Source organism: Pongo abelii, chromosome 3, assembly GCF_028885655.2.
Source record: "Pongo abelii isolate AG06213 chromosome 3, NHGRI_mPonAbe1-v2.0_pri, whole genome shotgun sequence".
NCBI classification, from domain to species: Eukaryota; Metazoa; Chordata; class Mammalia; order Primates; family Hominidae; genus Pongo; species Pongo abelii.
In genome coordinates, this window is record NC_071988.2 from 21,539,726 (window position 1) to 21,565,807 (window position 26,082).

Here is a 26,082-nt window from a genome sequence, read left to right on the forward strand (position 1 = left end):
CAGTCTATAACCAAAAACTGTCAGACATATAAATAATATTTTTTAAAAAGAAGAAAATATGAGCCATATTTAAAAGAAAAGCAGCCAGTAGCGATAACCACAAGATGGCCCACATGTTGGAATTAGCAGGAAAGGATTTAAAAGCATCTACTCTAAATGTTGGAAGATATAAATGAAAATATGCTTCTAGTAGACATGAAATCTCAAGAAAAATTATAAAATAGCCGACTGCGTAAGTCTTGAATCTCAACTCAGAGAACTCGAGATTTGAATGTCAACTGAGTACCTTTAGTTTTTCAGTCATCTTTCATAGCACCCCTGTGAGTTTGCTGTGATGTTACCCTAGGAGGCCCTGGCAGAGAGTTTGAAAACTGCAGCTCTACTGAAATAAAAATACAAGCCAAGTTCTAGGTGAGTAGAAAGAAAGAAGAAAGGGAGCGGAAAACTCAACGTCTAGAGGTAAAAATTTTACCAAAGTAAAATATCTGGTAAGTGATAATATCATATATATTCTTAGTCTATTATACTTTATAAAGTTCATTTGAATTAATTATTTTGGTATTCACACCAATCATGAGGTTGATAGTTCAGATGTTACATTCTTTTATACTAGTAGGTGGAGAAGGTAAGTACCTTAAAATATTGTATCAGTCAATTTTTTGACTAGAGTCAATATCAGGTGATTACTAAAAGAGAAAATATAAGCTTAGCAGTAGGAAATAGTTGGAAATTAGGTTTAGCACTAAAAGTTTACATTTTTCCTCCAAAAACTTTTAAAAAGTCTCCAATTTCTAAAGTTTCTCTTTGAAATTAAGCCTTTTCTTTAAAAACTGGATGAAAAGATGGCTATTTAATTTTAGAAGATGAATAAGAACCAGGAAAAGGAAATGCCAGATGTTTGCATTTTTAAATACAAGAAGATGAAATATTAATTCAAATTCCGCTAAACATTACACCTCCAAAAGGATAAATAAAATATACAGGCACAATTCTTCATTCAAAAAAAAAAAGTTTACCTTGCAATCAAGGAGCAGTTGTGAATCATGTTCTTTTCAACAAAAATACCTTGTGATTCATCGGTTTCAACTATTCTCCCATCCTGATACCACAACACTTGCATGTCCTGATCAATATATGAAGCCATGCACTGGAAAGGAAGGCTGTCTCCTTCAAACACAACTTGGCGATGAGATGGAGTCATGTAGAAAGACGGCAATTCAAGCGGAGGGTCTAGAGACAGTCAAACAAAGATTCAGTAAACAAATATAATTTCCAAACACCATAATTAAAAGTTACAGAAATTCTAGGTAAAATTATAAAAACAGAACAACAAATATTCCTCAATAACCAGCATGCTACTGTTAGTGTCAACCAGGCTGCTACTGAGTTTAGTGATAACAGATAACAACAAAATTAAAAAGAAAATTTCATAATCAGTTCTGACATTTACAGTTATTCCTCTTCAGTGGTATCATAAGAGTATCAGATGATTACAGAAATGAACTAAAAGAACAAGCTGTGCTCTAGAAAACGGCATCAGTGATAAGTAAATGCTGATATTTACAACTTTAAAATACACTTTGGAGACTGCATTACCTTTGATTACAACACGAGTTTTTGGCTGTAAAACTAATGCATGTTCTTTGCAGAAAAATCAGAACATTTAAAGAAAACAGAAAAAAACAGTATTTTAAGATCCCATATACCATAAACAGTTTTTAATCAGTTTTTTCCTTTCAGTCAGAAAAATAAAAGATTTTAAATATATGTACAAAAATGTACACAAATGACATTAGTTCATTAAAAGACTTTTAAATATGTAGTCCATTTTTCTAACATGACAATTCTACTTTTAGTAGTACTGTATCCTAAAGAATAATAGAAAATATGCAAAAATGCATACAAAGAAATTAGTCCTTCCATTATTTATGAAGGAAGAAATTATTAATGAGCTAAATATGCTGTAATAGAGAAGTTGTTAAACTATGGCTTCATCTATACAATGGGTTGATATGCATCTATTTTAAATGAGAAAATATGTTTACATTAATTCAACTTAAAAAAGGTTATAAAATATCATTAGAGTGTAACGATATTTTGGTTAAAAAATAGAAAAAAGTCGTAGAAGATGATACAAAAAGGTCTTAACACTAGCTATCTTTCAGTCATGAACATAAACATGGTCTTTGTTTCTCTGCTTCTTTTAATTTATTTCTTTGCACAAATCTTAATTTTCATTCAGTGAGCATATTTTACTTGTGATACAACAACAATAATAAAGAGAAAAGGAAAAAAAATGATAGATTATTTCCAAAGAATGACTAAACTGGGACCTCCCCCCATCACTTTAGGACTGTTTTTGTTTCATGGGGTTGTGTGTGTAGGTGTGCTTTTTAGTTTTTTTTTGTTTTTGTTTCTTTTTCATTTAACACATGGCAAACATATTATTTCCCTCATTTCCCCAGATATTCTTCAAAATCATGATTTTCGATAGTTGCATTCACTGAATGGATATGTTACAAGTAATTAAACCAATCCCCTATTTTTGAGAATTTAGGATATGCTTATACACAGAGTCTGAAGATTTACATACAAAGCTGATCATTTCCTAAGAATTAACTATAAGATACAGAATTACTAGATCTAACTGTATCAGTTTTTTTTTTGAGATGGAGTTTCACTTTTGTCACCCAGGCTGTAGTGCAATGGCACGATCTCGGCTCACTGAAACCTCCACCTCCTGGGTTTAAGCAATTCTCCTGCCTCAGCCTCTCGAGTAGCTGGGATTACAGTCACCTACCACCATGCTCAGCTAATTTTTGTATTTTTAGTAGAGACAGGGTTTCACCATTTTGGCCAGGCTAGTCTCAAACTCCTGACCTCAAGTGATCCACTGGGATTACAGGTGTGAGCCACCGCGCCCTGCCTGTATCAGTCTTTTAAGAACACTGAAACATGTTGCTTCAAAAAGGCTGTATCATTCACATTCCCATCCACACACAGGATGTGTGCATCCTGAGATTGTGTTACTACAGACAAATTCACGAGTTGCCAACTGATAGAAAATCTGAAAATCTATTATTTGAAATTGGTTTGCATAAAGAAAGCTGATGTGAACCTAAAACAGCTACCTTAAAGACAACTGAAAAAAAAAAGTCATTTAATCTAGCTGACTTAATTGTTGGCATAAACTAAATATTATCAAATCCATAATGATTACTGGCTGCATACTAGTTCTGTCCAAGTATAAAGAGAATCTTACAATTTGTCAAGAAAAACATGGTAGCAAGTCAAAATATGGTAAATGCTTTCTCAGTTTGGATTTCTCCCTTACCGCATGTCAACAGCTCCTGCTTCACGCCTGTGACTGGTTGGGCCTGCAGTGACTTAGGATAAACACACCTGGTATCCCGTACCGTGATGTTCCTCTCCTTTACCCAGCGATGCATCCACAGTATGTTACAGTCACACAAAAGATACTCAGTCTGGAATTCCCTGTAACATGCAAATACAACTTAGAGATTACAGTGAATAAAATTAAATAGCACTTTTGTTTTATATTGGGTTACATTTCTGGTGGCAAGCACAATACTGTTCACCCATACCACGCCTAAAGTACATTTCATCAACTAGCTACAGTTTCTCTCCAAGGAGCTGAATTGCAGAGTGTTGGACCCCAACACTGTTCTTGCTGATCCCCGATTTCTGCTTTGGATGAAATTTGGTAGGCAAACAAAGACTCTTTGGCAGATATCCCTCTTCAATGCAACAAGCCACTGAACGCCAGAGTTCTAGAATACCAAATCCCATTCCTTTTTGTCTGTCAAGCTTCTACCCATTTATCATGCAGTGTGTGGTATTAATATTGAATCTTGAAGGCACCCCCAATTTTTCACCATCATTGCCACATTCTTGGCCTAAATGCCTACCAACTCTGTTGATTCTGGCAATCAAACAGCAACCTAAAGCAATACAGATTGTTTTCCGTGGCTATATTCTGTATGTCTAACTAGACTGTGAACTTCCCTAGGGTAGGGACTGTTTCTGACCCCTTCCTGCTATGCGCCAAGTGACACTATAGATATTTACAAATGAAAGAGATAAAGACCCAACAAATCAAAAGCATACAAATAAGAATACCTCAGCTTTGATATAACAGATAGTACAGAAATGTCTTTATATGAGGCAAAAAGCTTTATAATTTGGCACTTGGATGCAAGAAGAAGAAAGGATAAACAAAGCTGAGATATAAGCACAAAATCTCTTAAATACTATAATTACTAAGCACTGACTATTCATGTGCCACACATTTGCTAAGTCCAGCTAGTAACAATAAATGCAGGACCCTGTTCCTGCCAATATGGAGGGCATCATATAATAGAAGAATCAAAATGTAAACATAACTAAAATAGAATGCAACATGTTCTATAAAAATAAATCCACAAAGTGCAATAATGTTTAAGTGTGTGTGCTTCTAACACAGCTAGACTGTTGGCCCAGGGTTCACCTCAGTAGTTTCGGCAAAAAAGAATAAGGAAAAAAGAAAAGGGATCGGATGTAATACAGCATAGAAAATAAATTTAAACAATACCAGAAGGAGGACATGACAGACTCCTAATTCCTAAGCACCACTTTATGGTCAGTTCCTAACACTACCAGGTAAAAACACTGGCAATTTCCCCCATTTGGGGGATGAAAATACTTCCCACGTTCCTGCTACCCAGGGTCTCAAAAGCCAGACTAGCTTTTGTCTTTTTTATTTCCTAATCTTTGCAGAAATGGCTGACCTGAGCCCACTAAATATGCCAAAAGGAGATGTTTCTGCTCAAAGGTAGTCTTCTGGATAAGAATGGTAAGGGTGCCAAAAAGACAAACAAGATGGAGTATGGAGTATGAGCCAAAGTGACTCCAGAAGTACATACACATGCCTGCTATGATGGTGAGGAGCTGGTTGGGGCTCCTAATAGCTATTAGCTACATCCCAAGGAAGACTCCTAAATGAGATTTAAATGACAGGTGCAGGAAAGGAACAGAGATGAGAGGAGAAGTCAGAGTACATCGAAGAGAGGAATCAGGAGAGAAAAACTCTTTGCCTGGAAGAAAGACACTCAATCCCATAAATTACTCACAATGAAAACCTGAAAAACATTATATTTAACTGTAATTCCAATAAGCTTAGGATAATTTATAGTCTGAGATATGTTAAGGTTTATCTGAAAATAGTTACTTTCAAAATAACTTCTATGCAATCTCTCAGTTAACAAAACTGGGGGAAAAAAAATCAACCAATTCTAAAGCTACAAGAAACTGTAAATCAGAACTTAAACTGATTTCATAAAGTAGGCATTCTAAATAAATATCCCTAGAAACATCAGTAATAAGCTGTAAATCTGATTTTAAGTGGGGGGTGGGTTTACAGGATAAAATTAAATTCCTAAAGTATAAAATATTCTTACAAATTCTTCATAGGAAGGGATACTTTATACTTTGGAAATTTAATTAGTCAAACAAGGCAACATTTTATGATTTGAAAAATAAGTCAAAAAGAAACAATTACCAGTTTACTTACTCTAAATATAGATTAGAGTAATATGGTATCCTAAGGAGAAAACAGTTGTCCTAGTCTAAACATTATTCAGGCTTACTGTATGTTTTTCAATGTGAATGCAAGCTCTCAAGTGAGAGTCTACCTTGACAAGATTGTCCTCACAAAGTCTCTGAAACCACATAATAAATGTTTTTAATTTTCAAAAAGACATGAAAATCAAAAAAAAAGAGAAAAAAATTATTACTTACAAAGACCGTAATGAGGCAAGATAATCAAAAGTTCCTTGAGATAATGAAGAAAACAAATTCCCCGAAAGGTTTCTGAAAGACAGAAAACAATTTCACTTTTAAAAATACAACTATCTATCATTTTATCCTATTTCGTATTTTCTAAAGCATCCTACAGTCATTAAATAATGTTGTAAAGAAGTCATGAAAGTTTCAATGCTTATAAAGAGGGAGTGATTAGAAAATACTTCCTCCAAGGGTGAAGAAGAAAATTATGCTTCACCTTATACAAAGTAGTAAATACAATTATTAAAAGCATATTAATGCTAGATAAGAATTTTTCTGTCAAATATCAGGTGAACCTAAAAGGTACCCTAACTGAATTCCCACTAGAATTACTCTAAGTGTTCACTCGCATCTAATTTAAGAAAGCAGTAAATAAAAATGTAAAAACAAATAGAAAATAAATAATTAAAACTTTAAAAAATAACAAAAGGAAAAGGATGGCCTCGATCAGCAGCAGTAGCGTACTAAACATGACTGAAAATATGAGGAGAGCGGGATGAGTTCAGGGCTTAAAATGAGAGACTGGGGATATAATTCCATGTTGCTCTTGGGCACATCAGTTCTCTAGTCTATCCTGTGTTAGCGGGCTTCAACACATAACCTGAGTCTTGCAGCGTTTTGAATGAATGGAACTCAGAAACCCCTATTCTACAATGTGAGTGGTTTGTTATACCCAAAATGATTTGACCGAATTACTTCTTTCATACCGGACGATGAGCTCTAGAGCTAGGGGGAGGAGGGCCTGTGTGTGTATGCACTTCCGTGTACAGCCAGTAACATGCTGGAGTATAAATGGTGCTCAATAATTGCTCATTGCTCAGGATGGACACCTCACCTTCAGGGGACTTCTAATGCTAAAATGAGACTGAGTGGCTCTGGAAAAATCGCATATGCTCAACCTCCACAAGATCTGTTCTATGCCTGTTATGGTATCAAGAACAGGCAGAATTTAGACCTTAAGTTCTAGAAATGAGGTGGGGGTGGAACACAGCAGAGGATGGGATAGAAATCCAGAGTCCTGCTACTTAGTCCTGCAACTTCTCCTCTGGAATCTGGGCTGAATCCTTCACATGTGAGAGAGAGTGACCATCGGGCAGATGGATTTCCAAGTGGAGTTGGAGAAGAGAACTGATCAGGAAGAGGTCAGCTGTTCCTGGGACACCTGTAGCAACATATTCCTGGATGGGAAGACCTGATATCACACAATGGCCAACACTTTACAAATTAACCTCCAATGACCTTCAGCAAGAACAACACTGGATTGGTTTTTATATTTTATAATTTTTTTTGTAAGAAAAAGGCTGGATTCAGTGATTCTCACAGAATAAGTACCTAGGAACTTAAACAGAAAAGAGTATTTGCAAATTGAAAGGAGGAAAGGGATGTCTTTTTTTTTTTTTTGGCCTATCAGAGCAGATATCAAATGTGAATTGTGAGAAAGGTGTGCTCATGGCAGTATACATCACGATAACATTTTAAGAAAATAAAAAAGATAAAAATCATTTTGGCCGGGTGCAGTGGCTCACACCTATAACCTCAGCAATTTGGGAGGGCCGAGGTGGGTGGATCACCTGAGGTCGGGAGTTTGAGACCAGCCTGGCCAAAATGGTGAAACCCCGTCTCTACTAAAACTACAAAATTAGCTGGGTGTGGTGGCGTGTGCTTGTAATCCCAGCTACTGAGGAGGCTGAGACACGAGAATGACTTGAACCCGGAAGGCAGAGGCTGCAGTGAGCCGGGATTGCAGCACTGCACTCCAACCTGAGCAACAGAGTGAGACTCCGTCTCAAAAAAATAAAAAAAATTTTTTTTAAGAAAGTAACCTAGATGCAATTACAATCAACAACTATGTATGTTATGAAGCTATCCCATTTTAATTATATGATTACTGAAATATGCTTAAAATAATGAATGCTAGAAGACAAGACATGGTAGGTAAAACTGAAGTGCTGAGACAGGGCAATGGGTACACACACATTCCTTATATGTACAATTGTCTCCGATTTTCTTTAAATGTTTGCAAGATTCCGTAACAGTAAGTTAGAAATAAATATCTATCCTTCAAATGTAGGACTTAAGTATAAAGAAAAGAATTGGGCCAGGTGCAGTGGCCCACACTTGCAATCCAGCACTTTGGGAGGCCAAGGCGGGCAGATTGCCTGAGGTCAGAAGTTTGAGACCAGCCTGGCCAACATGGTGAAACCCCATCTCTAATAAAAATATAAAAATTAGCCAGGTGTGATGGTGTGTGCCTATAGTCCCTGCTACTTGGGAGGCTAAGGTGGGAGAATTGCTTGAACCTGGGAGGCAAAGGTGACAGTGAACCAAGATGATACCACTGCACTCCAGCCCGGGTAACAGTGAAACTCTGTCTCCAAAAGAAAAAAAAAAAAAAAAAGAATTGCATCTTACAGCAACCACTAGGTTCTAATATGCATATTATTAGATATTTCCCTTGGAAATCACAAAGGAAGGGATCACATTAGAGAAGGACATGCCATCTTCTCAGTAAATCCCAACGCAAACCAATTTTTCCTTGAGTGTTGAAACAGACTGCCATTTGTATGGCTGAACATAAGTGAAGTAATTAGCTTGGATTTGGGGGCCATAAGCAATGACACATATTTTACGACATTACAATCGCAATCTAGCTCTGAGATGCTCACTAAATAAATACGTAAATAAATAAAACTAAGAGGGAGTTGAGAATGACAAGAGCAAAGTCACTGCTCCTGTATCACAATAAGCTCATAGAACGGAGCAGCAGGTGAGTTACCCGCCCACCCCCACCCTTTATGTTTTTTTTTTTTTTTTTTTGAGACAAGTCTCACTCTGTTGCCCAGGCTGGAGAGCAGTGGATGGAGTGCAGTGGCTCACTGCAACCTCTGCCTCCCAGGTTCAAGTGATTCTCATGCCTCAGCCTCCGGAGTAGCTGGGATTACAGGTACATGCCACCAGGCCTGGCTAATTTTTGTATTTTTAGTAGGGACGAGGCTTCATCATGTTGGCCAGGCTGGTCTCGAACTCCTGACCTCAAGTGATCCACTCACCTCGGCCTCCCAAAGTGCTGGGATTACGGGCATGAGCCACTATGCCCGGCCACTGTTGTTTCTTACTCTCACTTAATTTGACTTTATTTGCTTATTTTATGCTAAATAGATACATTTGAATTCCTAAGAGTTGCATGTGTATATGATGCATCATTTATTATACAGAAGCCTTTATCAGGGCAGATTAGGTAAAGGAAGGGAAAATGCAATTAAATGCAATCTCCATCTACAGAGGAATAACTAAGTTACAATCTGTTCTATACCTAGAATATTCTGTAGCCACTGACAAGCATGAACTAAATCAACCTGTACTCTATTAAAAACATGTTAATATGTTGGTAAATTATTTTTAAACTGAGTTGCCAGGTACAGAGCATTTTTAAAGCTCTGCATGTGTGTCTATGCATTTCTGGGTATAACAGAAAAAAAAAAATATATATATATATATATATATACCAGATCATTAATACAAGTTATCTCAGGATAATGTGACTGAAATGATGAAGGGAAATCTAATTTTTCCTTCATATGATTTTATTACTCAGTAACAACCACCTTTTTTGTATAAAGGAAGTTCTTTATACAAACATATATATATAAGTTGTATGTATGTATTTATATACAAATACACACACAACACATGTTTTCATATAAAGGAAATTGTAAAGGGAAGTTCTTAGAAATACATATATTTCTGATAGGGAAATATTACAGATATAACTCTTGAGGAAAAAATACAGGTATTAGATTGACCAAAAAGAATAATTTGAAAAAATTTTGGTCTGTAGATCTCCTGACAGAGATTTTGGTCTGTAGATCTCCTGACATTTCTCTGTAAATTAACTTCCTAAGTGAAGGACACAGGCTTCACAGAAGTCCATTACTGGCTCCCCGTTTGGTCTGCCAGTTATGTCCACTGTTACAGTGGGACAGAGTGAGAACCTTCACAAGTAGGACTATACTTCCCCGAGATAGTTCAAGAGAACTTCTCCATCAGCAAAGGCAGAGATTAATATATAGAATTAATCAATTTTACACCCCCACCCCACCCATGTCTACTAAGGCCTCTGACATACTTAAAGAAAGGTTTGTTTTTAAAAAAAAAAAAAAAAAAAATTCTTAACTTAAATTTCCAAAGCCAAGACTTAATCAAAAATGACGAGAAATCTGGCTGAGAACGCCTAGGCTGTCCGCCAAGGTCTCATCATCCCTTAGCCAAGGAAGTTTGAGGTCCCCATTTGAAGAGTTACCAGAGGAAACGGCTAGAACAGTGATCCACTCTAGAATTCCTTCTTTTTGTATACCTTCTCTTTCGGGTGGGAAACAGTAACAGGAAGATCTCTGATTCCTAATCTAAGAAATGTATTGCATGCTCCATTCCTAATCATATTCTCTTTTCTACTCATTGGACTGAGAAAATGCTATTCTCCACATCTGAAATATGAGCTGTTATCATCCTTCACAACCAGCATATGGCCTGGCTCAAGAGCTCAAAAATCTGGGGACAGTAGCAGCCCATGCAAAACATTTTAAGTTTCCTGATCCACAGCTCTAGACCTGTGCCAACCCAAATTACGATAAGCAATGTCACTGCAACACAATGTTGAATGGTAAGAAGTTTCCTTAATTGCCATGTTGTCTTTAAAAAGTATTTAAAAGATGTAGGCCAGGTATACTGCTATATATGCCACAGACTGTTCCATTTAGAAAATCCACAATAGGAATGATAGACAGTGGAGAATCACATGCATGAGCGGGTAGGAGGAGGGTGGATGATGAGAAATTACTTAATGGGTATAATGTACATAATTCAGGTGATGGATACCTAAAAGCCCTGACTTGACCACCATGCAATCTATGCCTGTAACAAAACTGCACCTGTACCCCAGAAATCTATATAAAAATAAAAATAAATCAAATTTAAAGGCCACTATAATCTATTATTACATGAACTATAAGATCATCTCAATCAAATCTCAAAGTGGGAAGCTTGGCAATATTATTTTTATGTTTTCATGTTTTACTTGGATGATGTTCATTATGTTCCATGATGTATAAATTCTCACAACAGGTATAAGATAACTGGTAAAAATGTAAGAGACAACCCAAGTTCTAAACCTACCAAACATTTTAGTTCTTGATGAAGGAGGCAAAGGAAATAATAAGACAATAGCAACCTGCCCTAACAGAAGCTCTGTCTCACCCAGCTCTTTTGCCTAAAGAACATTTGCTGATGTGTCAAATCCCTAGGCCAAAGTTAGAAATCAATCTAAAACTAAAATCAACAAAATAGTAGGCTCCAGTTTACTATTTTGTTTTTCATTACTTCAGTCATAGCTGTCCAAAAACATAACAAAAGCCTCCTTCACAGATGTATGGTTTTGTCAATTCTAATGCAGTCCTCAAAAGTAAAAATACAGCCAGGCGCGGTGGCTCACGCCTGTAATCCCAGCACTCTGGGAGTTTGGGGTGGGTGGATCACAAGGTCAGGAGTCTAAGACCAGCCTGGCCAAGATGGCAAAACCCCATCTCTACTAAAAATACAAAAAAAAATTAGCCGGGTGTGGTGGCAGGCACCTGTAATCCCAGCTACTCGCAAGGCTGAGGCAGAGAATGGCGTGAACCTGGGAGATGGAGGTTGCAGTGAGCCAAGATTGTGCTACTGCACTCCAGCCTGGGCGACAGAGGGAGACCCCATCTCAAAAAAAAAAAAAAAAAAAAAAAAGTAAAAATACAAAAATCTCAAGAAGAGATTTTAAAAAACACTGAGATAGAAATGTTTGCAGGGCAGTTACAAAGGAGTTAAGAAGCAGTTAATTTAACTAACTTCAAGTCATGAGTAAAGCTGCACACCAAATCAGTCTTTTATTTAAAAACAAAAATCAGGCCACATACCTTTCCCTGAAAACAAAAGGACACACTGAAAACAGCTACAAATTTCCTATGCAGCACGAACATTCTGTTCTACTCTAATAATTGATTTGAAGTCTCTTCCCTTACTGTATAGATGAAAGAATCTCATCATTTAAGCCCCTAATTGGTTTTTCAAAAGTAACTTGAAATACAGGAAACATTCTAGAAAGCTACAGGAAGAAAGAACCGCAAGTAGACAACGCTTACACTGACCTTCCACTCTACATCTAGCATTTCATGTGGAACCCTATTCCCAGACTGCTTGTCTCTAAAACATGATTTCACTCCATTTTCCAATATAAATGTCTTTCAGTGGCTTCCTATTGTTTAGTCAGTTCTAAGCCCCTATCTGCTTTTCATACATTTCAAAATAAAGCTCTATTATAAATAATCAGCCTTATGTCTAATTACTCTCAAACAGAACTTCTTTATTACTTTTATTTTTTTGAGACAGAGTCTTGCTCTGTCACCCACAGCTGGAATGCAGTGGCGCAATCTTGACTCACTGCAACGTCTGCCTCCTGGGTTCAAGCAATTCTCGTGCCTCAGCTTCCCGAGTAGCTGGCACTACAGGCATGTGCCACCACGCCCGGCTAATTTTTGTATTTTTAGTAGAGATGGGGTTTTACCATGTTGGCCAGGCTGGTCTCAAACTCCTGACCTCAAGTTATCTGTCTGCCTCGGCCTCCCAAAGTGCTGGGATTACAGGCATGAGCCACTGTTCCTGGCTTAAAACTTCTTTATATTTTTAAAAAAGATATAAACATACTTGATGGCTCATACAAAGTTCTTTTACATTTATATTCTATATAAATTATAATAAACAGATATAGATAACTTAAATTTTAAATAATCATTATAACGTTGAGCTACTATTAATCCTACTTTGTAGCTGAAAAACAGAAAAGTTCAGAAAAGTCAAACAATTCACCCCAGATCACATGGTCAGAGGCACAATTCAAATGGTTATTTTACTCCAAGTCCACCAGCCTTCCCCTTGACAAATGGCCTTGTTCTCATTTCCACCTTCATGTATCATTAGTTTGGCTTCTTTTCCTTTCTCACTATCCAGAGCTCTGCAAATCTTCTGGGCCATCAGTTCACATTTTACTATTTCCTAGAAATTTCCCCAGACTATCAAAGCTTTTGATCATACCGCTCAGCATGAACGTGCTCTCTGTTGCATGTACTACACTGTGTTATGTGGTGTGTGTGTGTGTGTGTGTGGTGTACATGCACATGTGTCCATGTGTGTGGTGTGGTAAGGTAGCATTATATTCTGAGGAGATTACATCCCCATGATTAAATTGTGAGCTCCTTGTCCCCTATGGCTTCTAAAACCCCTACAGTTGCTACTTATAATTAAATACATCATAAGTTTCATACATATTTAGGTACTGGCTCAAATGTTTCCTTATCTTCTAATGGGAAAGAAAAGATATACTTACAGCCGAACCAGATTGGTGAGTCCTCGAAATATGTCTGCATTCAGACATCCTATTCGATTGTTTGTCAGATCCCTAAGGAGAAGGGTGGAAAAGTGTCTTCAATTAGTTCTCTTGGTTAATGAAGGTCTCATGCATTCAGTATTCAAGAACAGCACCCAGGTATCACACAAGACCTTTATTCTAGCATCTTTGAGATATTTACTCTACTCAAATGAGATAAAGATAGCAGTGAGGCCGAAAATCATCCTTGCTTTCACTTACTGCTGGCACGCACAGACTCAATGCTGCTCAATTATAGTGCCCTCTATATTTCAAGCACTTACTCTTGCAAAATTACTCAAGATAAAACTGGAGTAGTAAAAATGAGACTGAAACTATCTTGCTGCCTGCAATACAATTCCTTAGATGACCTACACAGTTAATTATGCTGGGGCAGTTGGAGAACTGAGTCCAAACTCAGGCAGTAAATGACAGATAATGGATAAAAGGGCAAAATACTACAATGATGGAACTTTCATTTCCTCAGGAACATCTGAAAATACCACTTTCTGACTTCATTCCTTAAATACTCAGAAGTTTCAACTATAATGAAAAAAAAACAACTGTGTTAGCTTTTAGTTTACAGATCTATCATTCAGACTCCTAGCCAAATTACTTTAACAATATCTATGATATGGCCCAATTATTTTTGCAATCACTCCTCATTTCTATTTCCTATTAAATGTTACCTCTAAATATTTTTTACTTCTCCTCAATGAAACCTTTTTCTTTTTACCTATGTAAAAGTTTTAGTTAATATTTTGTTCTATCCCTCTTTATTTACTTTGCTTCACATCAAGGACAATGAACATAATTTTATTTTTACATTTAATCAGAGACCCGCGCTGGTTTAAAAGTAAAAACTTTATGTTGGGAGACAACCACTGACAATATCTGTAACTTACACCTGGGATGGCATGACTCGCATCACTGTTTTCAGTGGATTTAGTAAGCCCTATGCAAGAAAACCCTAAAACAATGAATCTTAAGTTTTCTTAGTTGCTAGACTTGGAATAATTCATCACACGTTGAATTCTGACAAAATAATTAGAATAAGCTCCCTAAGTCAAACTTTCAAAAATATTTTCATCATATTGCCTCCAATGTCCCTATTATTCTCTGTCAGAGAGGTACGCATTCTTTGAGTTACTCTTCAGTAAGGCGATCTGCACCATCCATTTCAAACTAAAAGTATTGGATTCCAAACTGTGTACTTGGTCATGTAGTAGTCTCACCAGAAATTCTAAGAACATAATATTTGAATCAGGTACCTAACTCATTTGTTTTTTTTCCTTGACTATTTCAAAAGTTAAAATGAGATGGTTTAATTTTAGGTGTCAACTTGGCTGGATTGAGAGGCCTCAATGGCTGGTGAAGCATTGGTTTGGGTGTGTCTGTGAGGGCGTTTCCAGGGGAGATTGGTGCGGGAGTCAGTGGACAGAGAGAGGAAGGACCTGCCCTCAATATGGGTGGGCACCATCCAATCAGCTGGGGCCCCGCTGGGACAAACAGGCAAAAGAGAGGGCTTGTCTCTCTCTGCTCTCTTTCCCCTTCCATAGCAGGATGTCTTCTCCTCCTGTTGTTGGACATCAGGCTACAGGTTGTCTTTTGGACTCTGGAACTTGCATCAGTGGGCTTCCTGGGGCTTTCAGGCCTTCGGCCTTGGACTGGGGACTGCAAGGTCAGCTTCTCCAGTTCTGAGGCTTCCAGACTTGGATTGAGCTATGCTACATAATTCATAGGCCCTCCAGCTTACAGAAACCCTATTGTGGGACCTCTCTCCCTCTGTGATCATGTGAGCCAATTCCCCCTAATAAATCCCCTCTCATACATCCTACTGGTCCTCTCTCTCTGGAGAGGCCTAATACAGCACCTTAGGTAATCCTGGTCTTCAATAATTTCATAGTTCTGCCTTCCCTCTCTTATGGCAACATTTGATAAAAGAATCTTAAGCAATACAAGTCTTTATCTGTACTCGTTTTTCTGTAGCTCCTAAGTATTTAATCACGTCGGACTTTTTCTTTCAAATCCCAGTTGATTTTCCTTTTAATTCTGGGTTTCACTGTTAACAAAAATTAGGCATCTTCTTGTAAATTGTTGCGTAAACAAGCATATCTAGGCTCTATTTATAATCTTGTCTCAATTCTGAGCTTTAAATGGTGCTATTTCCATTGATTCTCTGGGAAACAATTTCATTACAGCTATACCTACTTAAAATGGTATTTAGATATTGATAATGGGTTTTTATTTGGATTGAGAATCAACTTAAATTCGTTGATAAAACACAAGAGAAACTGATGGATCTAGGGTTCACCTACTTCTGATAGTATATTCTTCAGAAAGCCACTTCAACTTCCTGATTCAAATTATTTATAAACTAAAGGCAAAGGCATGGTATAGTAACAAAAATACTTTATGTGTTCTTGTTAAGGGAGATGCACAATTGAAATTAATGACTTAAGAACCCATAAGAAAAACAGTCTGTATCTATGAGCAACTAGCAAACATTACTACTGTCAAATATCTTTATATTCCGTTGAGTTTACATACAGGACTTCTTCAGCTTGCAAGTTGTGTACCCTAAGTTAATTATAAGTCATCTGTTTGGAATTAAGAATGTATCTTCTAGTGGGAAGAATATTATAAATGGCAATTACCTTCCTAAGAACACAAGAGACTACTTAACGTGTAACACAGTGAAAGACTACTAAGGCAATGCCTGGTACAATATCAGTAATTACATTAAATACTCCTGAACGAGAATTTTTAAAATTCATTTTGGATGGCAGTGCTTGAGAGATTATTTACTGAAAGATAAATAACTAGATGGAGAATCTAAGATAGTCTGCAGTATCTAAAACATACTGAAGAAACTGCTTTTTATTAACAATAGGTTTTCTTCAACCTATATCTCAGCATAGAGATACAATCAGCATTAATATTTTTATTTCCTAAAAGCTGTGACTACAACAGTGTGGAACACAGAGGGAGGGGATAAGAAAAGGACCTGACAGTATAATTTCACATTCCTCCCATTGAGGGGAAAAAATAGATTGGAGGGAAAAATATTCTAAAAGTTCTCATACTTTCACATCAGCATCACTAGGAGGGATGGTTGAAATAAAAATCATTCAGCATCAGCACCAGAGTTTCTGATAGGGTAGATCTTAGCCCCTACACTTTTGCTTTCTACTTGAGGACTCACGTTCCTAGGCATGGGGGCAAAACTGACTCTGGCACAGACAGAAGCACAAAGAAAGTGAGTCACTGCTATAAATCACACTCACCTGCTGCTGCCCCGCAACTCCCTAATGACCTGTGTCTCGAGGTGCAGCCTGTCTACGGTCATGCTCCATATCCCCTGCCCGTGTCTGGATAGCTGAGTCCTAACAACTTCCAAGACTCTTAGCAGCTAAACTCTAGCTACTGCTTCATCTCTTTGTAAACGTATTTCAATTCCATGTGCAGACTCTTGGCCGGTGTTCGTAATTCCATTAGACTGCAAACTCCTCGAGAGCTTCCTGATTTACCTGTGTGTCTCCAGACCCTTGCTCACAGCTGGGCTCACAGGATGAACTTCATGAATTTTTGTTGAACTGAACTGACGCCAATCACCACCTTATCACTTTGATTACGCTGCTACACCTGTTTGATAGTCCTTTTACTGAACTCTAAACCTGGCTTAGTCCCATGCAATCTGATGCCTAATGTCTACCCTCCTATAATGCTTACCTTCCTTACCTAGAACTCCAATCTCCACTACCACCTACCCCAGACCAGCCAGTTTTTCTAACTTGTTCCATTAAAAGCCTTCACTAGAAAATAATAAAGTACAGAATGGGCAGAAGAGAAGAAAACTGATTAGTAGCAAGATCTCCTCCAGATGGCCCTGAGTTTCTAATGAGCGCAGACAGACTGATAAACACAGGGGAACACCACTCGCCCCCAGGAAACACTGGGCATGAAATTCCCTGCTGATTCAAATTGTAACTAATTTTAAAAGACAAAGAGAAAATCCTTTAACTCCCACCTTTCTTAATCTTACAGAATTCTGACCCTTAAGACTGCCTAAGAGAGAAAAATAGGAGGAAAGCTACAGACGATAGGTTTTTAGATGAAAGATATTTTACTTGCAAAAGCAATAAAAAAATCTTTTGCAAAAAAGAGCATGACCAATTTTTACAATTGGATTTGACAATAAAAAGGAACGGGTTTTGCAAATACTGAATGTTCTCACTTATAAACGGGAGGTAAATGATGAGAACACATGGACACACAGAGGGAACAACACACACTGGGGCCTTTTGGAGGGAGGAGGGTGGAAGAAGGGAGAGGGTCAAGAAAAACAACTAATGGGTACTAGGCTTAATACCTGGGTGATGAAATAATCTGTACAACAAACCCCCATGGCACAAGTTTACCTATGCAACAAACCTGCACTTGTACCCCTGAACTAAAAAGTTAAAAAAAGAAATAGGTTTTAAATGACTAAATAAGACAGAAGATGTCAAAAGTATTAGGATGGAGAGTCAATGTCAACATTTAAGTCATGGCATAATTAAACTAAAAGCAGTCATACCCAGTGTTATTATGCAAATACTACAGAAAACTAGTAAGACATAAAAAAATACCCACACACATTGGAGGGGGAAAAAAAAAGTAAACTTTAAGTATATAAGAACCCCAAAAAACAAGAGACAGAGCCCACCAAAAGGATGACTATAAGGAAAATAAAACCATGGATCTGGTCTCTCTCCCTGATCTTTTGTCCCTGGTCTCCCTACATTTATGTGGTTTCTCCTTATTGCTATCAGAAATATTCTGAAATACAAATCTGATCATGTCAATTCCATAATCAAAAAGTTCTGGTAGCCCCCCACTGTCTAAAGAACAGATTAAACATTTTTAATATAGCAGGTCTTCAAAAGCCCAGTCCCTAACCAGCCTGATCTCCCAATATTCTTTGCCCTCTTTCTACTTTCTGGTCTGATCAAAGAACTAAACTATTGTCCCAAGAGATACATTCTTAAACACCTGCACCCACTCTGTTTGGAAGGCCTTTTTAATACATATTCATTCCTTGGGAGCAAGTTCAAATCTAAACAAGTCAGTGGCTCTCATGGCAGGCTGTTCCCATTGCAGGTGGTCTCTCCTTTCTCTAGCAGGTTATGTTTATGATTTTACCTGTTACAGCACCTGTGTGTGCGTTCAGATGTATTTTCACTAACGACTGAAGGGTAGCAGAACATGCCACCCAAAACACGTCATGTTGGCATAAGGACTATTTCCAGATACAGTTATTGAAAAGCAGATAGATACAAGAAAAGCTCTCTGCTCTACCCTATCTGACTAAAAGCAGGACATAAATTTACAAAGGTGTCCCTCCTCCCCTCTCCACCAGAAAGGACAAAAGTTCCTCCCAGGAGAGGGCTTTAGACCCTTATCACCTTAGACAAGGCACCAAAGGAATCTACGTAACAAACATTACTAATTAGACTTTATCTACCATTAGTCTCCAATATATTTGCCTTCCCACAATTTGCTTTCCCTTAAGAGACTCAAGGTCCTTTTCCTTTGTCTTGTCACTTCTCTAAAAATGTATTCCTCCTTGTTGAAATACTACATAAGCCAGAGTCCTAAGCCACCTCTTTTGAGAATTACTCTTTTCCTGAGTTTTCTCAATAAACTTGTTTTTCTCTTGTTAATCTGTCTTTTGTTAGAGGTCCAAGCTGAGAAACTAGAAGGGTAGAGGGAAAAATATTTTTCTTCCCCTACATTATCTATCCTCCCCACCCCAAGAGTCTGCAAGATCTTCCGAAGAAGTCAGGGCATGGTAAGTGGCAAGTGCTCAGTAAACACTTTCAGAAAGGATAAAGGACGGAGAGACAGTCCTCAAGGCTTTTGTGTAGAGCCACTTCTCAAATGTGGGCCTGCTCAGACAGCAACTGTGAAAGGAGCTTCATATAGGAGATAGGGGAGTTGTTTAGCTTCAGAAGCAATAAAAACTGGTCCTTAGGTTTTAAAATCGTAATATATAGATACACATGAAAATGGCAAGACTCTAAATCATTACTTAAAAGGAACCTCTGTTTATATGGCATTTACAACAGACACAGTTTGAATGGATTCATAATTTGAAAATCGTCTACAGATTATGTCCGCTGGCAAAGCCAACATGGTAATGATTTTAGTAGCATAAGAGTAACACAGCCATCCACCACCAAACAAATCAAAACACTGTGCAAATTAACCACCTTCTCAGCTACTTATATAAAATATTCTTTGTTTTTCTTTTTGTTTTATTGAGGCAGAGTCTTGCTCTGTCATGCAGTGGCACAATCTCAGCTCATTGTAGTCTCCCACTCCCAGGTTCCAGTGATTCTCCTGCCTCAGTCTCCCAGGTAGCTAGGACTACAGGCACACACCACCATGCCAGCTAATTTTCATATTTTTAGTAGAGATGGGGTTTCACCATGTTGGCCAGGCTGGTCTCGGATTCCTGACCTCAGGTGATCTGCCCACCTCAGCCTCCCAGAATGCTGGGAATACAGGCATGAGCCACTGCGCCCAGCCTCTTTCTGTTTCTGCATCAGGGACCTGGCCAGGTAAAGCTAAAAAAATTATTAAATGTCCACTTTTCATCATGTTAAAGTAAGTTGACAGCTATTTATACAAGCAACAATTCAAACTCATAAGCAAGCAATTCAAACACTTACAATCTTTTTAGAGATGACAGTCCCCAGAAGGCACCTGGATCTATACTACTAATAAGATTGTTTCGGAGGTCCCTGTTAAAAATAAAATAAAAGCTATTCACATATCAACACTGCAACAAGTATTCAGGCACAATACACTTACCTGCTATACAAAAAAAAACGAAAGTATAATAATAAGAGGAGGAAACTGAAGCCAAAAGGGTTAAGCCAAGATCAACCCAGTAGTAAAAGGGAGAGTCAGAATGCAAATTTGACAAATCTGGCTCCACAGCCTTTTGGTTTGGTCAATAAAATAATAAAAATATACATCATAAAAGAAATATGTGACCTAATATTATTTAACTTCACAATTATCACTGAACTACAATCATATACATTATTTCTATAATTTCTTCCTTAGTATGCCATACTTTGAATATCAAAGTAAATCTAATTACAACTGTGACAAACATCATTCAGTTGAATTTTTAAAAACCATCTTCAAAAATAGACACTCTAAAATTCATGTCTTTTGGTTGTTCATATATTTTCCCTTCCCTGGCCTTCTATATTTAGGTTTTTTGGGGGGGGGGTTTTGTTGTTGTTGTTGTCATTTGAGACAGAGTCTTGCTCTGTCACCCAGGCTGGAGTGCAGTGGCGTGATCTTGACTCACTGCAACCTCCACCTCCCAGGCTCAAGCAATTCTCGTGCCTCAGCCTCCTGAGTAGAGGGGGTTACAGGTGCCTGTCACCATACCCGGCTAATTTTTTGTATTTTTAGTAGAGACACGGTTTTGCCATGTTGGCCAGGCTGGTCTCGAACTCCTGACCTCAAGCAATCTGCCTGCCTCAGTCTTTCAAAGTGCTGGGATTACAGGCGTGAGCCACTGCACTCGGCCTATGGTTAGGTTTTCTATGAGGTGAGGATATAAAATAAATGTGTGATAAAACACAATATATAGCTCAAAGCAAAGATGCACAAGCTTCATACCATGTGGTATTTGATAGCAACCACCATTTATCCTATTCTTCTCAAGTATGCTGGCACGTCCATGCAAGAGCACTACCACTTGGGGGTGGGAGGCAGCAATGAGTGTCTCAGCTACATCCCTCTACTCGTGTGGTTTTGCAGACACGCTATGGCTACAGCTCCCCTCCTGGTCGCTGGGCTCAGCTGGGGACTCGCCATTTGCCTATACAAGTGTTTGGCTAGACCTCTGTGGAGAGCTGACAGTCTAAATACAGTCCCTTTCCCTAGACCACACTCTTGCCAGTGGCTGGCCCACACTTCCGCTTTATGGGACACCCTCAGCTGGGTCTGTTTGTCAAGACTCACCTACAACCTTGTCTACTGAAGCCAGAGTGGCCTCTGCTCATCTCCCAGGGAAGCTGAAGCCATATGGAGAACTGAAACTCTTTTCAGTTTTTCTTCTCCTGACATCTTTACATAACAGTTGGCAACCTTGCCCATTCTTTACACAGCCACGTGTAAACTTCCAACACTACTCTTCATTTAAGGATGCACATGCCATTGGTGAAACAAAACAGACATGTAGAGAAATGCTCAGTACAAGCCAAAGTAACCAGTACCTCCAGGGTTCCTTAGTCCCTTACTTACTTGAAATGTACAAGGAACCGCTGGCGCCACCTGTCAGCACAACACTGTGCTAGGCTCTTTAATAACAATTGCTCCGTCATGGCCATGCTCACCTGTGCCCAGGCAATCTAAATTATTTAGAGGAAAATCTTCAGTTTGTCTTCTCCATCCTCTCCAAATCAGAAAGCAGCAGGCATCCCTTCTCTACCTATGCTCCAAGGAAGTCTGGCTGCAATGAGCACAGATTCATATGTTTTCTTCCATCCGATCAGAGGCACATTCAATGTTACTGTCCCACCAGCTAATGAAAGTGAACTGCTGTACATGGCATGCCTCATAACATGCGAGTTTTCTCTCAGGCTCATTCTAGCAATACAGCAAAAGTTATAACAACAAAGCTGGTTACTAGCTGGATTCCCCAGAAATTTCACAGAAGCATCCTGAGGAGGTTGGCCCTTTGCGCAGCAGCAGGGGTTGTCATTCATTTACCGTAAGCCCAGCATTTTTGATGTGTCAGTGGCACTGTGGCTTCCAAGCTATGTGTGCTGTTTAACACCTGGTGATAGAGACTGGACTAGAAATTCTCAAGAACGTTGCTCTGGAAATGCAACCTGTGAATCCTGGGATCACTGTGGCCTCCAGCAAATTCTATGGTCTTGCATCTCATCCTCATTTTAACACACAGGCACTCCTCAGTAGCTAAGGTTGGGATTGCAATTGTACCGCCTCCCCACAATGAGAACCAGGTTTTTCTAAATAAAACCAAACTCCCTGCAACCACCACCCCCAATACTTCACAATATTTTAAAAAACAAAATGATTATTAAACATCAGTATAAAATCCATGCTCTGATTACCATCACTGGATAGGTATTTCATTTATCAGAATTCTGAAAACTTCATATTCCACAAGAAGAAAACAGCTTTGTCAATGCTGGTAACTACCCTAACTTTTTGGGTTTTTGCACCCTGGCCTCTAAGACATTTTCTAAATAAAGTATCTGAAAAGATCTGAAAAAGTCAGGAAGCTTCACGAAATACATTTAAATGGTCAGAAAAGGTCTTAGTAGTCGGGTAAACTCACAAATCCCATCCTTCTCTCTGGACTTCCAACCAGCTTTTAAGTTCTCCTCTTAACTTGGAGTGAAAAGATGGTCCCTGGTGTAGCAATTTCAACAGAAAGAGGAATATTATGCAGAGGATAAGTTCCCTGCTGTGAACGCCATGGCCCCAGCATCCCTTATCTCCAGGCACCTGCTGCAGCAGACACTGACGGCATGGCAGCGCTCACGCCTGCAGTCCCTCTACCTGCAACTCTTCCCCATGCAGCTTTCTCTTGGGCACCTCCTGAGAGTCAACCCATGAAGGTCAGAGGTAAAGGGCATGAATGGTCACAGGAAGAGTCCTCACCCGGGAGGAAAATAGGATATCCCAGAGGGCTGGGGGGTCTGAGTGTGCTCCTTGCTGGCTCCCAGCAGTCCCCAGTATCAGCTGCCTGCCGCAGGAGCTGCTTGGGAAGACATTGCCCTAACGGCTGCCCTTGCTTCTCATGGTCCAGCACCAAATATGAGGGCTGTTGGGCAAACCTCCCAACCAAATCACTACACTGAAAGCTCACCTGGGGACTTGCTTCTGGGGAAATCAGCCTGGTAATGTGAACCAGCCAGTACCCAGGCCAAGCAGAGACCTAAGGAAACTCTGCCCACTCCATTCTGAGGACAAATAGCAAAAGGTATAGACCAGAATCCATTCAAAAATTCCAAACTTCTACAGTGAGTGAAGGTGGGAAAGGTTTGCAACTATCAAGGATTCCAAAATTTAATAACACTATAATTATTGCTATCAATTATTTAATGTTTAATTTTTTTTTTGGTTGGGGGAACAGCCTTCTCCATTGCTTTAAGATGGAAACACCTCTACTTCTCCGTATGGTACAGGTAGTACCCCCAAATTTTCAACACCATCCCTTCAGGCATGACACCTGATCAACCTTGTGCAGATTTTTCAAATACTCTGGCCTTAGCAATTATATGACTTTGGTCTAACTAAACCTAGGACTTGTGGGAGAGGGAGGGATGAGCACAGACATTCCCACTGGTGTGATAAGAGGTCAAGATCTGAGACTGGAGCTGCTAACGGCCCTGTTGCTACAATCCGAAGAAGCCAACAGATGAGAAACGAGAAAAATGGTGAGCCCCTGGATCCAGCCAAGCCTGAAATCCACCTCTAACTCTGGGCTGTTTGGATGCACAAACCACTAAATATAGTGAGTTGGTGTCTATCACTTATCAGACCATTAAGACCTTAAAATCACCCTAGGAGGCAGTGTCATTGTTTCAGATGAGGAAACTCATGCACAGAAAGATTAAGAAATTCGGCCAAGTTCTTGATTTTAATAAGTGGCCAGGATTTAAGTGTATCTTTCTAACTGACACAGTGGAGATTTACTATAGGAACCAAGTAAATTTATAGCTAAAATAATAGGAAAATAGGTAAACCAAACACACTGAAAAGTTGGCCATGATCAAGTTGAGTTGCTGGAGATAACTCTTTCAACTTCTCCATATGTTTGAAAAACTAAGTTATTTTATGTGGTAACCTCCACCCTTCCAATTAGGCCTCAAAGTCACTGCCTCTCTGTCCTGGTCATCATCATCACCCTAGCCCAGGTTGTAAACCACACAAGTTCTCACCTGTGTCCGATTCTCCATTTGAAGTGATCTTTTTAAACACAGACCTGATCAAGTCTCTGCTCTGATTCAAACCTCAAAAAGATCCACAGTCCCTCAGAAGGAAGTTCAGGTGCGTTAAGGTAACTTCCAAGGCTACCCGTGGTCCCAGCCTTGCCCACCTTTCCTTCGCCAACTCTCACTTCTCATCTGCTCAACACCTTCCCTTAACACTCACCCTGTCTCTCTTCATTTATACCAGTCATACTGCAAGACATTTCTAGAAAGGGTATTTCCTCTCACCTCTAGACCTCTGCACCTGGGATTCCCTGTCCCGAACGCGTCTCAATCTCCAACTCACAACTTCACCTCATCCCTCTTCACCCACGTATCCTTGAGGCCTTGGGTGAAACTCCATTCCTTCCTCCAGAAAAATACCTGTGAATGCTGAGTACACTGGCTCACGCCTATAATCCCAGCACTTTGGGAGGCCGAGGCAGGTGGATCACCTGAGATCAGGAGTTCGAGACCAGTCTGGCCAACATGGTGAAACCCCGGCCAACATGGTGAAACCCCGTCTCTACTGAAAATACAAAAATTAGCCAGGCGTAGTGGCGCACGCCTGTAGTCCCAGCTACTCAGGAGGCTGAGGCTTGAACCCGGGAGGTAGAGGCTGCAGTCAGCCGAGATCACACCACTGCACTCCAGCTTAGCGACAGATCAAGACTCCGTCTCAAAAAAGAAAAAAAACCTGTGAACAACAGTGCTCTGTGCCCTGTCCTGTGGCATCTCTTATCATGCTGTACCAAGTGCACCTCAGTTATTTCAACTGTCTTCGCTGAGAGACCACAGGTTCCACAAGAGCAGGCTCTGCTCCACTAAGCAAGGGGGAGACACGCAATATAGAGTGTGTGGATGGAGATGTTCATGGACAAAAGAACACACCAAGGCTAGGAGACAGAATTACATTAGCCTTTCTATAAAAATATTTTTAGTAAGTTATGGTTGGCTACAAAATTACAAGGCTGTTCATAAAGCCAGATATTATGGAGAATGCGGTATCTCATTACTAATCATTCCCATTTCTCCATGAAAGTAGACAGTCATGACGTCTGCAGTTGACCTTCGAATAATTCACCCAACATATGTAGGCATATTCCAATACAGAAGAAAAAATGATAATTACTGAATTGTTGAATCTGGGTAGGTAAATTGGTAATATGAAAGATCATGGCATTGCCCTTTCAATTCTTCCGTATGTTTAAAAATTTTCATAATCAAATGTTTGATCCCCAGCATTTTAAGTCCCAGGAGGTACAGTTAATCATCAGGACTGACTTATTAGTTCCTATCTCCCTCCCTGCAACTCCCCAACTGACCCTCATTTCAACAAGATAAGATTATTTTATGAAAAAATTCAACCTGTATGTTTTTGACTTGTTTTGCATAAGCTAAAAAGCTCTGTAAATAGAAATATATAATGTCAGTTCCATTTTTTTAAAACACACGTTTCCCTTTTCAGATTTTAAATAGCATCTACAACGGGAACTGAGTTAGCTAAGGCAGTACATCAATTTGGAGTCAATGATGAACTGCATGTTTCTACAAAATACCTCTCATGAATAACTGAGTACTGTAATATGATTTAAAGATGTACTTTTTCTTAAATAAAAAACTCTTGACATATTATATAACATTTGATAATAGCCATATTAATCAGGCATTGCCAAAAGATATTTATAGTCAGATTCTCTCATTTAACATCCCCTTTTACCCCACCAACCCACAGCTTCCCTAGTAAACAGGAGTCTGACTTCAGGATGTATGGCT

At 39.0% G+C, this 26,082-nt stretch overlaps 1 protein-coding gene across 2 annotated transcripts in view; it reads right to left on the bottom strand.

Moving 5' to 3' along the window:
- ADGRA3 (adhesion G protein-coupled receptor A3) overlaps positions 1–26,082 on the bottom strand; it is a 127,945-nt gene that overhangs the window by 54,013 nt on the left and 47,850 nt on the right. Inside the window, exons 3-7 of one of the 2 annotated variants that reach the window (XM_002814636.4) lie at positions 20,008–20,079; positions 13,253–13,324; positions 5,797–5,868; positions 3,335–3,495; positions 1,017–1,230 (exon numbers count right to left, since the gene is read on the bottom strand). In XM_002814636.4, the coding sequence (XP_002814682.4) occupies positions 1,017–1,230; positions 3,335–3,495; positions 5,797–5,868; positions 13,253–13,324; positions 20,008–20,079 (591 nt within the window). The remainder of the gene's footprint in view (positions 1–1,016; positions 1,231–3,334; positions 3,496–5,796; positions 5,869–13,252; positions 13,325–20,007; positions 20,080–26,082) is intronic. The other variant, XM_063723340.1, reaches the window with a different exon arrangement.